Raw genomic sequence first — 12,680 nt, 5'->3', positions numbered from 1 at the left:
ATGACCAGCTTGCCTGTGGTTACCGGAATACCAGACACGTTCGGCGCTACGACAGAATGCTCACAACGCACGCTGCTTTGATAGCTCGTGCTAGGGGTCAACGGCCAAGCGGCTAGCGGAGAGGTCTCGCGCGGGCGGGCTCCAAAACAACCGGAAGTGGACGATGTGACGTCGTATCGTGACACAAAACCAGTGAAGGCGGAGCTTAGCCCTGCTCGCTCGGCGAACGAGTCGAGGAGGAAAAGCATGGCTAGGGAGGAGGGTAACTTCTAATCGCTTGTAGCTCCATTAATACGTAACGCTTCACTTAAATTGTGGTGCAAATGTTCTACTTGAACTGCACTCTACGCGTTTACAAAATTTGTCCGAACCGTTTCAGGGGCCCTTTAAGACACATACCCATGCACAAAGAATTGACATGTGTAAATCATAACAATTAAATTTACTGAGATCAGTATCTTGCTAACATAGGTTGTTGTGATTTGCAGATTAATTTGTTCTGTATTCTTTAAGGAGTACTCATCTTCAATAAGATGGTTGAAAGATGCTGCCTCCGTCATTGTCCATGATTATGCATTGTGTTTGTGTTCAACTTTTATAGCCACGAACATGCATTTCTTTATTGGACGAATTTCTTCTTTGTTATGTCCATGCTAGAGTTAAATGCCTTTATAATGAACGCCTCTACAACAAAATGACCTGCATAACAAAGGATTGGTTATGTCCTGGCTGACAGATAGGCAGACAGACAAGAAACTTTATTTGGTCCTAAGGGACTACGTCATCGTAGTCGTGGGCCGCACCCGCACCAGGGTCAAAAGACCATACTTTTCGGCCCTGTCACAGAGCCTTTGAACAGCCCGAAGCTGGACTTGAAGGTTGTCGCTCTTGATGGCTTCTTCCCACTCTTCTTGCCTGTTGAAACAAGAGTGGTGCAACGCAGAACACTGCCACAGCATGTGGTTCAAAGTGGACCGTTTCTCGCCGCAGTCAGGGCAGAGGGGATCCACACCCGTAATGTAGTGGCTCAGCCTGAATCGAGACGGAAAGAAGCCCGTCTGCAGCATTCTCAGCACCGAGACCTAGGGTCTGCCTAGCTTCGGGTGAGGAGCCGGAAACTGCCATTGTCCCAGATGGTAGTGAGCAGTGTTCTCGTGGAAAGTGAGCAGTGGGTTCGTGGTTCGGTCAATCCCCTGCGAAGCCGGGCCCCTCGGACCGGTGCGGTTGGTGAGACCTTGAGCCTGGTCGTGGGCCAGCTCATTGAGGTTGATCGAGCCATGGGAGACATTCCGGCCCATGCGAGCCGAGAACGAAGTGATGACGGGATGGGCCGTGCCTGGCTTGCGGGTCCTCAGCACCGCCGCTGCCTCTGCCGAGACTGAGCCGGCGTGAAAGGCCATCGCCGCTGACCTTGAGTCCGTGAAGATCTTCATGCGCCCAGATTCGCACAGAGCCGGTGCCACTGCGACTTGCTCTGTGACGGACGCTGTCGATTGTTGGATAGACGCTGCATTCAGGATCTTGCTCTGGGGGTCAACCACAGTGGCCGCGTACGGGTTTGTTCTGGGAAACTGCGCCGGGTCAACAAAGGACGCGAGCTCTGGGTTCTGCTGGGCAATCTTGATGAGTGCTCAGGCTCTGGCTGTGCGCCGGGCCTCATTATGTTGTGGGTGAACGTTCCTCGGGAAGGGGTTGACTCGAAAGGTTTCACCCTGGCAGAGCGGGACGGCGCACGACTCCTCGGCCATGGCTTCCAGACCCGCCATCTCAAGTATTCAGTGGCCGGCCTTGGTGGTAGAGAGGCAAATGATCTGTGCCATTTTTTGTGCGTCTACGATTTCGCTCAGGGTGTTGTGGACCCCGAGTTGCATCAGCTTCTCCATGGTGGCTGTCACGGGGATGCCGAGTACTCATTTAATGCTATTTCTGATGAGTGCATCGATCTTGCTCTCCTCCGACCGTGACCAGTTTAGCGGGGAAGCCACGTAGTTGATATGGCTCATGAGGAAGGCATGGTAGATCCTTAGGACGTTGGCTTCGCTGATGCCCCCCCTCCTGCTCATCACTCGCGAAACGAGTCTGAGCATGTTCTCCGCTTTCGTGCTCAGGCGTGCGATCGTTTGCGCATTGCTGCCCTTTGCATTGAGGACCAGTCCGAGCACCCTGAGAGCATCCACCCTCTGGATGCGCTGGCCCGTCTTTGTTCCGAGTTCAATCGGTACTTGGTCCAGCGTCGTGTCGAACTTGCGGCCTTTTCTGTCGGGCCGATATAGCAAGAGTTCCGACTTGGTCAGCAAGAAGACCAATCCCGTGCCCTCGAGGAATTCTTCCGTGATGTGCAAGGCCTCTTGCAGGGCCCACTCCACCGCTGCATCTGACCCATCGCCACATGATTGAGATTGATGCCCCCGATTCGGTCGAGTCGGGCTGATAGGTCTCTTATGGCGATGTTGAAGAGCAGTGGGGATAACACCGCACCCTGCGGCATGCCACGGGCTTCCAGCGCATATCAGTCCGACTTTATCTGGCCCAAGTTGATCGTGGCCTTGCGATCCCTGAGAAAAGAGCTGGCTGAAGTCCGGTCTTTCGTTTGTACTTTAAACACCTCTACAACGAAGACCACTGCAGCAAATTTCCTGTACAATGAAGAAATTTAGGCACCCCGATGGCAGATTTGTTGCTTTACAGCGAATGGCACTTTCTATGTCCTCTACAGACTCCACTTAGCTGCACTCTGCGCAAGCACTAGCGGAAGCACTAGCGATGCACTCAAAAGGCATGCTGATGTCAGTGAATCTTGCAGTCCTACTGTACTGCTTCAGTAATCGCCCAACTCGTATATTGCTTTCTGTAGCACACCAGTAGGTGTGGTGGCTCACAAATATATCACAGTTGATGACGACAGGAGGATGCTATCGTAACTGACGACCGTCGGTGCCTTCAAAGCCTCCTGGTGTGGAAAGGACGGGAATGTTAATGAAGGCTACAGTTATGGAGAATCTGTAAATGGACAAAGAATTTTGACCGCAAGAAAGGAATGGCTATGCTCAATAATCTGCAACTTAAGCTTGCATTGCTCCCGTGTTTCGTGGTGAAGCACGCCACGAACCTCAGTGCCATAAGGTCGGCTGCAGTCCCACATACAGCCAGACAAAGCGTGCACAAAAATAGCAACCTATTTTACTAAGTATCTCTTTATTCCATGCTAAGTAAGGATGTTCTCTTTGTGAACATTTCTAACCTGCTCTAGTGAGCTGTGCAGTGCCAGATCTTTACAATGAAGTGACCCGTTTAACAAAGAATTTTGGAGCTCCTAAGCACGTCGTTATAAAAGCGTTTGACTGTATTTTGATGTTTAGATGAGTGTTTGTGTCGCTTTATTGTATCACAGCAGCTGCTGTGGTGCTGTAAACAGTGACCATTTTGTGATGTTATGCCCTTTAAATAGGTGTTGATGCCTTGGAGCGAATCCTTGCGAAGTGTTGTCCTTCAGAAGCGGTCACATGTCAAGATGTTATCATCGACTGTCTCCACCACCCTGACGAAAGTGTCCGGATTAAGGTGAGCTCTTCTTTTTCGTTGACGTCAGTGGACAGACAGTAGGCAACTGGCAGAACTAGTTGGACGTGTGGAAGAAATGACATTAGTACCTGTAATTTTATTATCACAAACTTTATTGAACTGAATTATCTAGCATGCTGGACAGGGATGAAACATTTTTCTTCTTCATGGGTTATTTCCATTGAACACAATGTATTTTGTTCCACAATTTACGGAAGAATGTAATTTTGTTCTTCAATTTTTACTTAACAAAGCACATGCATATGGCATGCATGTACCTCAAGCCTTTGGGACAAGCAGGTAAAAAAAGGAATGTTGCTTGACAGAGAATTCATCACTTAGCTTTTTTGCGTTCAAGTGTTGTTCGCGAGCAGCAAAAAGCACTGATGTCGAGCGCAGCACTGAAGATGCCGCTTTGACATCTGTTGTGCTGGTGCAGAAACTATGCTGAGCATGCCCCATTCACAAGTGTGGTCTTCCGAATAGGCTCCAAAAAGCACTAGTGGCGCCAGCCATAACAGGAAAAGCCAGCCAGAAATGTGCTTACAAGCGCCTCACTGTACGAAGTTACAGTGATATTTGTCTCGAGACTGACTATGGTGTTGTAACTAAAGGAAATGGTAAGCCACCAGTAATGGGCCATCATTACAGCAATACATACACATGAACTCATGGCACCGTAAGATGGCATTCCGTGAGGTTGCTTTGCTCTTCACACTGTCCCTGCTGCACTCGCCACTTCTTTTGATTGCACGTGTGGTAGAGTTTCTTGTGGTATTCTTCTTGTGAGTACGTACTGACAAGATGCTATTTGCCAGGTGTCTAGAAATCTGTGAAGTAACTTGTACTGCTGAAACAAAGTTTTTCACTCCTACTACAGCTTTGTTGTGTTGAGGTGTCACTGTAACGTGAACTCTTGAGTTTGGTATGAAGTGATTACTGGTGTTAGTAAATGATTATTCATTTGGATGTTTTCTTCAGACGCTCAACCTCCTCATCACTATGGCCAATGCAACCAATGTAGCAGCCATTGTGCAACGGGTTCTGAAGTATGCCTCAACGGTTGGGGATTATTCTGTTCGGTCATTTGTGTGTGAAAAAGTTATTCATCTGCTGAAGCTATATCCTTTCTGTCTTTTCCAATTAAAATATAGCCCACTGCAGGGCTATATTTGTGCATGTTTTGCTGCATCAGTTGCATGATGGCTATTTATGTTTGTCACGTTATGTTTGTCACGTTATGTTTGTCTCTTGCTATGAGTTTGTAACTTTTTGTGCATGTGTGTGTGGTTAAAAGACACTGCTTTATGTTCCCTAAAAATGTCTGCACTCTTGTATACAGGTAGTGTTAATTGTTAACTCATGGTGCTCATGGTGCTCATGGTGTTACTCATGGTGCTATTGCTGTGCATACAGGTTTGAGATGAAATCCTTCACTCCTAGCACATATTCAGGTGATGTCAGATGGTGTGCAACAACATTCGTTAATCTGCTACTCATTGCACCAAGTCACATAACAGAGGCCACGGTTCTTCATTTCATTAACATATTCAAGAAAGGTAAGTTTAGATTTTATTGCTCTAAATCATAATGGGAAGTGATTTAAGTCCTCTATATGAAAAGTTGCAGATTGTGATGATGTGTCAAAGAAGTTCAGTGCTTATGATACCTTGCGTGTTTATAAATTGGTTCTCTATGCCCATTGCAGAAAAAGGAGCAGTTCTGCCATGCATAATACCCGAGTTGCTCAAGGCTGACACCATCTACTGTGGGAAAAGTGCATCATTAATGATATTGCTGGCGTGGGTTAGTATCTCCTTATAAAAATCACTGGTATATTTTCAGGCATCTAAAGGAACACTACGAACAAATATTAAAGTGATATAAAAGGCTGGATTACCCTTCTGAAAGCCTCACCATGTCTGTTTTATGCAAAGAGATAGGTTAGTTGCAGAGAAGTCAGCTACTAGTATCTGTTTTCCATCAAAGGTCCACACATAAAGAATTTGTAAAATGTGCACTCAGTGGGTTCTTTCTATGGGAGGGTGGCTGGCAAGGTCAGCATGAAAGTGCAACACCAGTGAATGCATTTTCTTTGATGTTGAAATGCGGCATAATTAGCTTTCTTATTTTCAGTGGTTTACCATAATTTACCACCAAATATATAAACGGGACTTGTTACATCAGTGGAGCGGGCACTGTATTTTAATAGTAGCAGTGCCAAAACTTTCCTGAATTCGCATAATTTTATCACTCCCGAAAGCCCTTTTGTCAGTGGAAGGGACTTTGTGGAGGCCTTGGAACGCAGAATCTACCATTTTTGCCTACTTCATATTTGCATTTTGTGCCCCTATAATCTATAATCTGAAGGGCAGTCCAAGCTTGTCCTGTTTGCAGTACTTTTAGTTTAATTGCTTTCTTAGTGTTCCTGGTTTTCTGGTCTGAGTGGCTGCTGTGTTTGCCACACCTCAGGGGATTGGAGAAGTCAAGCCAGATATGCCAGGTGGCTGCTCGTTCTTGGAGTCTGTGCAGAAGTTGCTGGTTATCTTGGAAGCTTGTCAGCACGACAGCCATCTGTGTTTGCGCATCCTCACGTCTTTGTCCAAGCTGCTACTTAACTGGAAATGTCCACTTCAAGATGACATGGGAACGCTGACTCGTCTCGCAAATAATGACACATCACCACTCGTCAAGCAGGTATGCTTTGTGACAGACCAGCGTTGTACAGATCATTATTTGTCAGACTGTGCTCAACGAGCACTTAGCGATCTGCAGGAGGTTATGTAACATTCTGCAGTATACGTGCAGCTCATTGAAGAGGCTTTGATGTCTGAGCAATAATACCAGGTGGCACAGCTTACGCCTTTCCTCTGTCGTACAGTATTAGTTGCGCTTTATTGACGTCACAGCATTCTGCAGATTTATTACTGTCTATGTCCTTCCCCTGAGGCTAGTTACGGATCCATACACTTATGCATATGAGAAAAAAAAATTAATCTGCGGCACATTTCTTGCAATGATGTTTATATATAAAGTGTTGCTGTCACCTGCAGCACCATTCCATGCTATGTGCTAGGCAACCGCAGAGCATATTAAAGAAAAAAGGCTCAAAATAATGGTACAGTCTGTCATAAAAATAGAACAAGCACCACCTTTACAGCGGATGTGTGCAGGCACATGGGGCTCCTCTCTTTCTATGTTTCAAGAGAGGTGTTTAATAAATCAGAACCGTTACATGTGGTTCTGGGCTGTACCTATAACCACATAGCAAATGTGTTGTAGTGAGTACAATGCAAGAAAGCATTTTAACATCTTGGTGCACCCAGGTGATCAGTCTTTCTGGAACCCTCCACCATAATGTCTCTCGCCACCGAAATGTTGGCTTGGAAATAAAGTTTCTATAGATTATTGCGAGTCACCTGGCAAAATTACGTAACCGAACATGCCTTGGATGGCTCTGTCATGCCTTGGAAATTTTACAGACCTAGTCCGTGCTTTCTGTTTACAACCTCACCTACCCTTTGTCTATAAATGTTGCTCTGCTTCCCACTTTACCCAGGTCTGGTAGTCGCTAATAAACATTGCTCACAGGTTTGAAAGCGAAAGCTTTACTTGCCGCGAACTTGCGATTTCGCCGTGGCGGTGCTCCGAGTAGGCACATGATGTCACAACGCGCGCCTCGCCGTGGATATTTCTCTCTCTCTCTCGCTCTCTAGTCACTACTGCACATGCGCCACTAGCAGCACCGAGCCACAGGTGTTGCGCCGCCGCTGTTTGGTGTGATATCACACCACGTTCCTTGTCGTTGCGCTCGCCTCCACTCGCTTCGCCAGCTGCATCACATGCCTGATAACATATTGGAGGATTGAAAAGGAGAGCTCGCGTGCGCCGCAACCACAGTTGAGGCGGCAGTATGGACGGCGACTATTCTGATAAGCAGGAGGAGGCCCGGAATCGACATCAGAACAAGATGAAGAGGAAATGAATTGCCCAGGAAACAGACGAACAGCGCGCCGAACTGTCTAAACGCTGCAACATAGCTAGACAACCAGACTAACCTGGACTTGCAATCAATAGTAACCAAGGTTAATCATGCTATGCCTTAGCTTTCGCTACGTATGTCCTGGCATAGCCGAGCTAAGCCACTGCCAACTTTTTTGTTATGTTTGTCCTCAGAACCACTTGTATGCATGATTTCAGTTGCAACCCTTGTATGCCATTATCTAGAGGCTGTTAATAGGAAGGCTTCCTGACTGTGTTGCCTAACATTAAATGTTATTGTATATTTGGTATGACTTGAGTATGTGACCTTTGTTCTATCACATACAGTGCAGAGGGAACATGCATAAAAAATGCACAAATAGGAAACTAGCGTTCTTTAAAAATTTTTTAGTGATGTATCTGGTGTCCAAAACTAATTAAATATTATGGTGCTTTCTTTAGCCTATAGATTGCATGGGCATCATTCCTATGTTATGCTGTGGACACTGAAAATATTGTTTTGTTTTACTCTGGTAGTTCTGTTCGTAGTAAATGTCATGTTAACTGTCTTTTCTAAGAAGTATTTTATATGTGGGGACAGACTAACCTGGGAATTAAAAAATAAACTTTTATGCAGCACATAGCGCATAACATCTTGTCCACTGCCCATTATGATGCTTAGCACCATTGGAATGACATGTGCTTGTAGTCTGATAACTTAAAACCTGTCTATGTATAGCGAAAAAAAACATATATTTAGAGGAAGAGGAGGTTTACAGAATGCTTGAAGTAATCAATAATGACTGAAGAATGGATGCCTCAGGCTGAAGTCATCATTTCATGAAAGTTGTGTTTTGCCTGAAAGACAAGGCATTGAGCCATAGCGAATTATTAGGCAGCTATATGACGTAAGGCTAGTGGTCTTATCAGCCATATAAATTGCAGTAAACAATCTCTTACTAACTAAATTAACAAGCATTGTGTGACGTGTGCACAGGCAAACGTGAACAGACTTCACTCTATGAGCATGGACACTCACCGTCGGAACACTTCGTGCTGCCTCTAGCGATAACATGTCTCCAAAACTTGAGACTGCATGACCTCCAACACTGGGCACATGAAAACACAGTGCACATAAAGCCACAAGCTATCTCGGCTCACGTAGCCGTTGTAGCCGCAGTAGATCACAGTAGACATGGTCATGCCACACCCAGTGCCCTGGCTAGCATGTTCACCTGCCTCCTTTCTCCCTCCTCTAACATGCCGGAACCCAGTCAGGTCAGACACTGGACATATGTGACTCAAGGTTAGTGCCGAATTGGTCGATGCAATATCGCTGCACGTCTTACTAAAAACTGCTTCTCTCATCTACTAGGTTATGGTATATCGCTGCTGTTGCCACGGGGAGCTTCAGCATTGATTGCTTATAAGTCAGACCAACCGGGCCCTTCTTTTCGTGTCTCCTTTCCCGGTGTCTTAATGAAGACATGCCTGTCGGTCACATCATGCTAATAACTTACCGTACAATATAACACTGCTTTTGTCATCATTCAAGTAGAACTCTTTTATGGGGCTTCCATTATGAGATTGAAGATATTCGGGTGTTAGTATATACTTTCAAAAACATTAGAGTATCATTTCTGTATTGTTTATGGCTATTATTATTAAGAGCCCTTTGTGAATCTTTATGAATTCAGCTTTACTCTGTCGTTCCTTCTTTTGTTAGAGGTCACAGGAGCTCCTCAGATGGAACAAGCTCCTTCAGCAGAAAGACAGCACCTTGGAGAATGGCGACTATGAAAAGGAAAATTTCAAAGTAAGTTCAGCAGTAAACTTGATCCCACAAAATTTTACAGAATTTAGGGGATCTTAGAATATTGCTTGTCTATTTTGCGTTGCTCAGACCTGTTTTATATACATAGCACTTACAAGGCCTCGCCATGTTCTAGTAGAAAAATACAGTGTAATGTGCTTGAATGGTTAATTTCACCTGTCAGCCAAAGTGATTTCACTGTTGGCGTTTAGCAGAAGCTACCTGGACCCTGAAAGGGGCCCTGAAGCACTCCTCGGGCTTGGTGAAATAACATGGTTCGCTCCGCGAAAAACATACGCTGCATTGAACATTTCAGCCAAGTTTTGCTGTCATATGCACTGCATGGAGCTCTCAAGTGAATTGTGAAGCCACCTTTCTCTCAAACGCTCTCTTTTCAACCGAAGGCCCTGTCCTCACGCTCTTTTAGACACACTATTTCGTCATTCCCTTAGATGGCTGCTATTGGCCAATAGCTGACATCGAGCTGCAGTCGGCTACATGGTGTAGATACCGTGGCTGCCACGGGGTGCCACCACGAGTCCACTGGCTAAGCGCACTGCAGCTCGCTTAAGGCAGCTGCATTTGGCTTATGTTTGGCGTGTCGTAGGCACCAAAGGCGAAATTCACGGCGCCTACGTTAACATCCAAAATGAAATTTCAACTGCGCGCCACAGTGACATTTAGAAGGCGGAGCATTGTGGACATGCCCCACTGCGCCATAGCCATCGCAGTGGAAGGCATTGAAGAAGGAACAGGAGCTCAGCGGAAGCCGTGTTTGATTGCCAATAACTCTGCTTCTGCTGAAGGCATTTAATTACTTCTTGCGGCAAAGTATTTCTGAAATAGACTGTTGTCACTTCAAAGGCCTTTCTCCACTTTGGTAAAAAGTGGTTCAGGGCCCCTTTAAAAGGGCTGTAAATCACTTTTTATTGAAGTCTGGGACTCGGGAATACATATGAAGTTCAACTAGACTATTTCAAAAATACCTTTCAGCAAGAAGAACTTCACTGCGTCCAGCAGAACTGAAGTTATTGGTTATCCAAGATCCCCTTTGCGGTGCTCCCGCTGCTTCAATGCCTTGCATTGCGAAGGCTGTGGCGGAATGGGGCATGCCCACAATGCTCAACCTACTGAACGTAACTGTGCCGTGCAGTTCAAATTTATTTTGAATGTTTACATAGGCGGCACTATTTCTGATTTCGGCACCTTCAATGCACTAAACATGGTTGTACTCAGCGAACAAGCTCGTCGCGGCACCCTGCGGCAGCTGTGGTATCTATGCTATGAAGGCACACACAATTGTAGTGCATATGCACAGTGTTTTCTTTGTGCATGACAGGGCTGGAGTGTGCCCTTGTGCTCATGTGCTCCACTGTGGCCGTGCTACATGGTGTCGACTGGCTTTGTCCCGCACCAGCTTGACCGACACATAGTAGCCACATCCAGCATGCATATTTTGAAGTGCTGTCAATAACTAAATACGAAGTAAAGTCTGCTAAGGCACGAAGCCAGGAGCGGTCTGGAGTGAGCGCTTGCTGGCAAATGTACATATGGTCTGACCTTAAGTTTTGTGTGGTTCTAGTAGGCTAGTTGAGGGTTCAAAACTAATGAAATCAGTGAGACAGAACGTCTACGACATCAATAGGTAGCGTGGCCAAAGTTTAATTCCTACAGGGGCGGCCATGGCTGAGCGTGAGTAGATGATTGTCGACTTCTTCCGGAAGTACGCAATACTTATAGAAATTCGAAAGGAGATGTTCGCTTACATCAACCTTTTTAGAAAACTGTATCAATAAATATACACAGTAGCAGTAGGAAGAAGCGGACTGATCCAAACACCCTTCTTGATTGGTGTGGGCTATCTGCCAGTAGCAGCTGTCTATGAGAATCTTGCATATGTCGACATGTGCAAGCTGTCAGCAGCTTGCACATGTGAAAAAAGAGTGTTTGAGAAAAAGGTGACTTTGCCCAGCTCCATGTGCCATGCAAGACTGCAAAATTTGGCTGAGATGTTCGCAGCAGCGTATGCTATTCGTGGACACTAGTTTTTGCACCAAGCCAAGGGGTGGTTCAGGATCCCTTTAATTCTGTATGAATGCTCTCCAAATGTGTTCTGTTCCTTGAAGTTGTTGATTAACTGTCACAGTAAAGTCCGTCATTTGGCAGTGCCTTCTCAGCATTGAAACTTGTGAGTTGATAGAAAAGGCTTCGTAATCTTGACCAATGCACAAAAGGCTGAGCACAAAGAGAAAAAAAGAGATTAGACAGTCTTCTCTGTCTTCATTTGTCAGTGCATTTGCCATATTTGTCATGAACGCTTACTGTCTTCAAATTTAATGTTATGATGATTATGTAAAGTTTTGCATGCATTATACTGTATTTTTTGCCGAGATGGAGGTTAGGGAAGAGATTAGATTAGTTGCTGTGGTGATTGTTCACTGCTGATTACCACAGATCACTGCAGCATTGACTGTCATAATCATTATTGTGTGCACTTCGCCATTGGCTGGTTCCTCTATGAAAGGGGCTGAAAGGATTATCAAGATCATTAGCAGCATTTTTCCTCTGCCCTTCTCATACAAAAAATGGGCAAATAAACTTCTACTTTCCAAGACAATAAAATGCAAGGCATTTGCCAGCATTGCCATCTTGATCGTTAACAGTATTTTTGTCTCAAATTGGGCCTAGCATCTATGCTTCTCTTCTTTCACCAAGGCCTACTTCTGCCATCATATTTCATTGAGGCTATTATTGTGATAAATATAGTGCAGTGAAACAGTCTGTTGACAGGAAGATATGGGTTTTCTGTCTTCTTGTATGTTTCACTGCATTGCATTTATTGCAACGAATGTCAATCAACTTGTCCAAGTATCTGATTTGCCATATCAGGGCTACATCTGAGAATGTATAACAGCACTAAATCAGAACCTAGAACTGTTCTGAGCTAGATAAGTTTTTTTGCTACAAAAGCTCATTTTCAAGAATTGAAAAGTGCATTCTGTATTTGCATGTTTGATGACTATGGCGGTTTCATTGACTCTAGGCTTACAAACTCGGGCTGTAAAAGAGATTTAGGGACCTTATAAGCAAACAGTTGTCAACCTAAACTGATGGATTAGCATTTTAAAAATAAAAGGTGCCTACACTATTAAGCAAAATTACACCCTTTTGCCACACAACAATAATCATAATCTGTCTTGTCCGCATTTCCTTTCTTTAACGTGGCGAGCCCGGTACGTCCCAGTAACGAATGGCATGCGCATTATCAGCATGACATAGCATTCCCGACAGGAAAGTAGCGGGCGCAACGTTTTCAAGAAAGGAA

At 45.2% G+C, this 12,680-nt stretch overlaps 1 protein-coding gene across 1 annotated transcript in view; it reads left to right on the top strand.

Moving 5' to 3' along the window:
• LOC135898423 (AP-4 complex subunit epsilon-1-like) overlaps positions 1-12,680 on the top strand; it is a 36,603-nt gene that overhangs the window by 11,446 nt on the left and 12,477 nt on the right. Inside the window, exons 10-15 of the mRNA XM_070537592.1 lie at positions 3,449-3,561; positions 4,543-4,693; positions 5,016-5,120; positions 5,270-5,367; positions 6,034-6,258; positions 9,269-9,358. Coding sequence (XP_070393693.1) covers positions 3,449-3,561; positions 4,543-4,693; positions 5,016-5,120; positions 5,270-5,367; positions 6,034-6,258; positions 9,269-9,358 — 782 coding nt within the window. The remainder of the gene's footprint in view (positions 1-3,448; positions 3,562-4,542; positions 4,694-5,015; positions 5,121-5,269; positions 5,368-6,033; positions 6,259-9,268; positions 9,359-12,680) is intronic.

This window comes from Dermacentor albipictus, chromosome 4 (assembly GCF_038994185.2).
Source record: "Dermacentor albipictus isolate Rhodes 1998 colony chromosome 4, USDA_Dalb.pri_finalv2, whole genome shotgun sequence".
Lineage (NCBI taxonomy): Eukaryota > Metazoa > Arthropoda > Arachnida > Ixodida > Ixodidae > Dermacentor > Dermacentor albipictus.
Note: the sequence above shows the minus strand (reverse complement) of the source record. Positions and strands in the feature narration are given on the sequence as shown.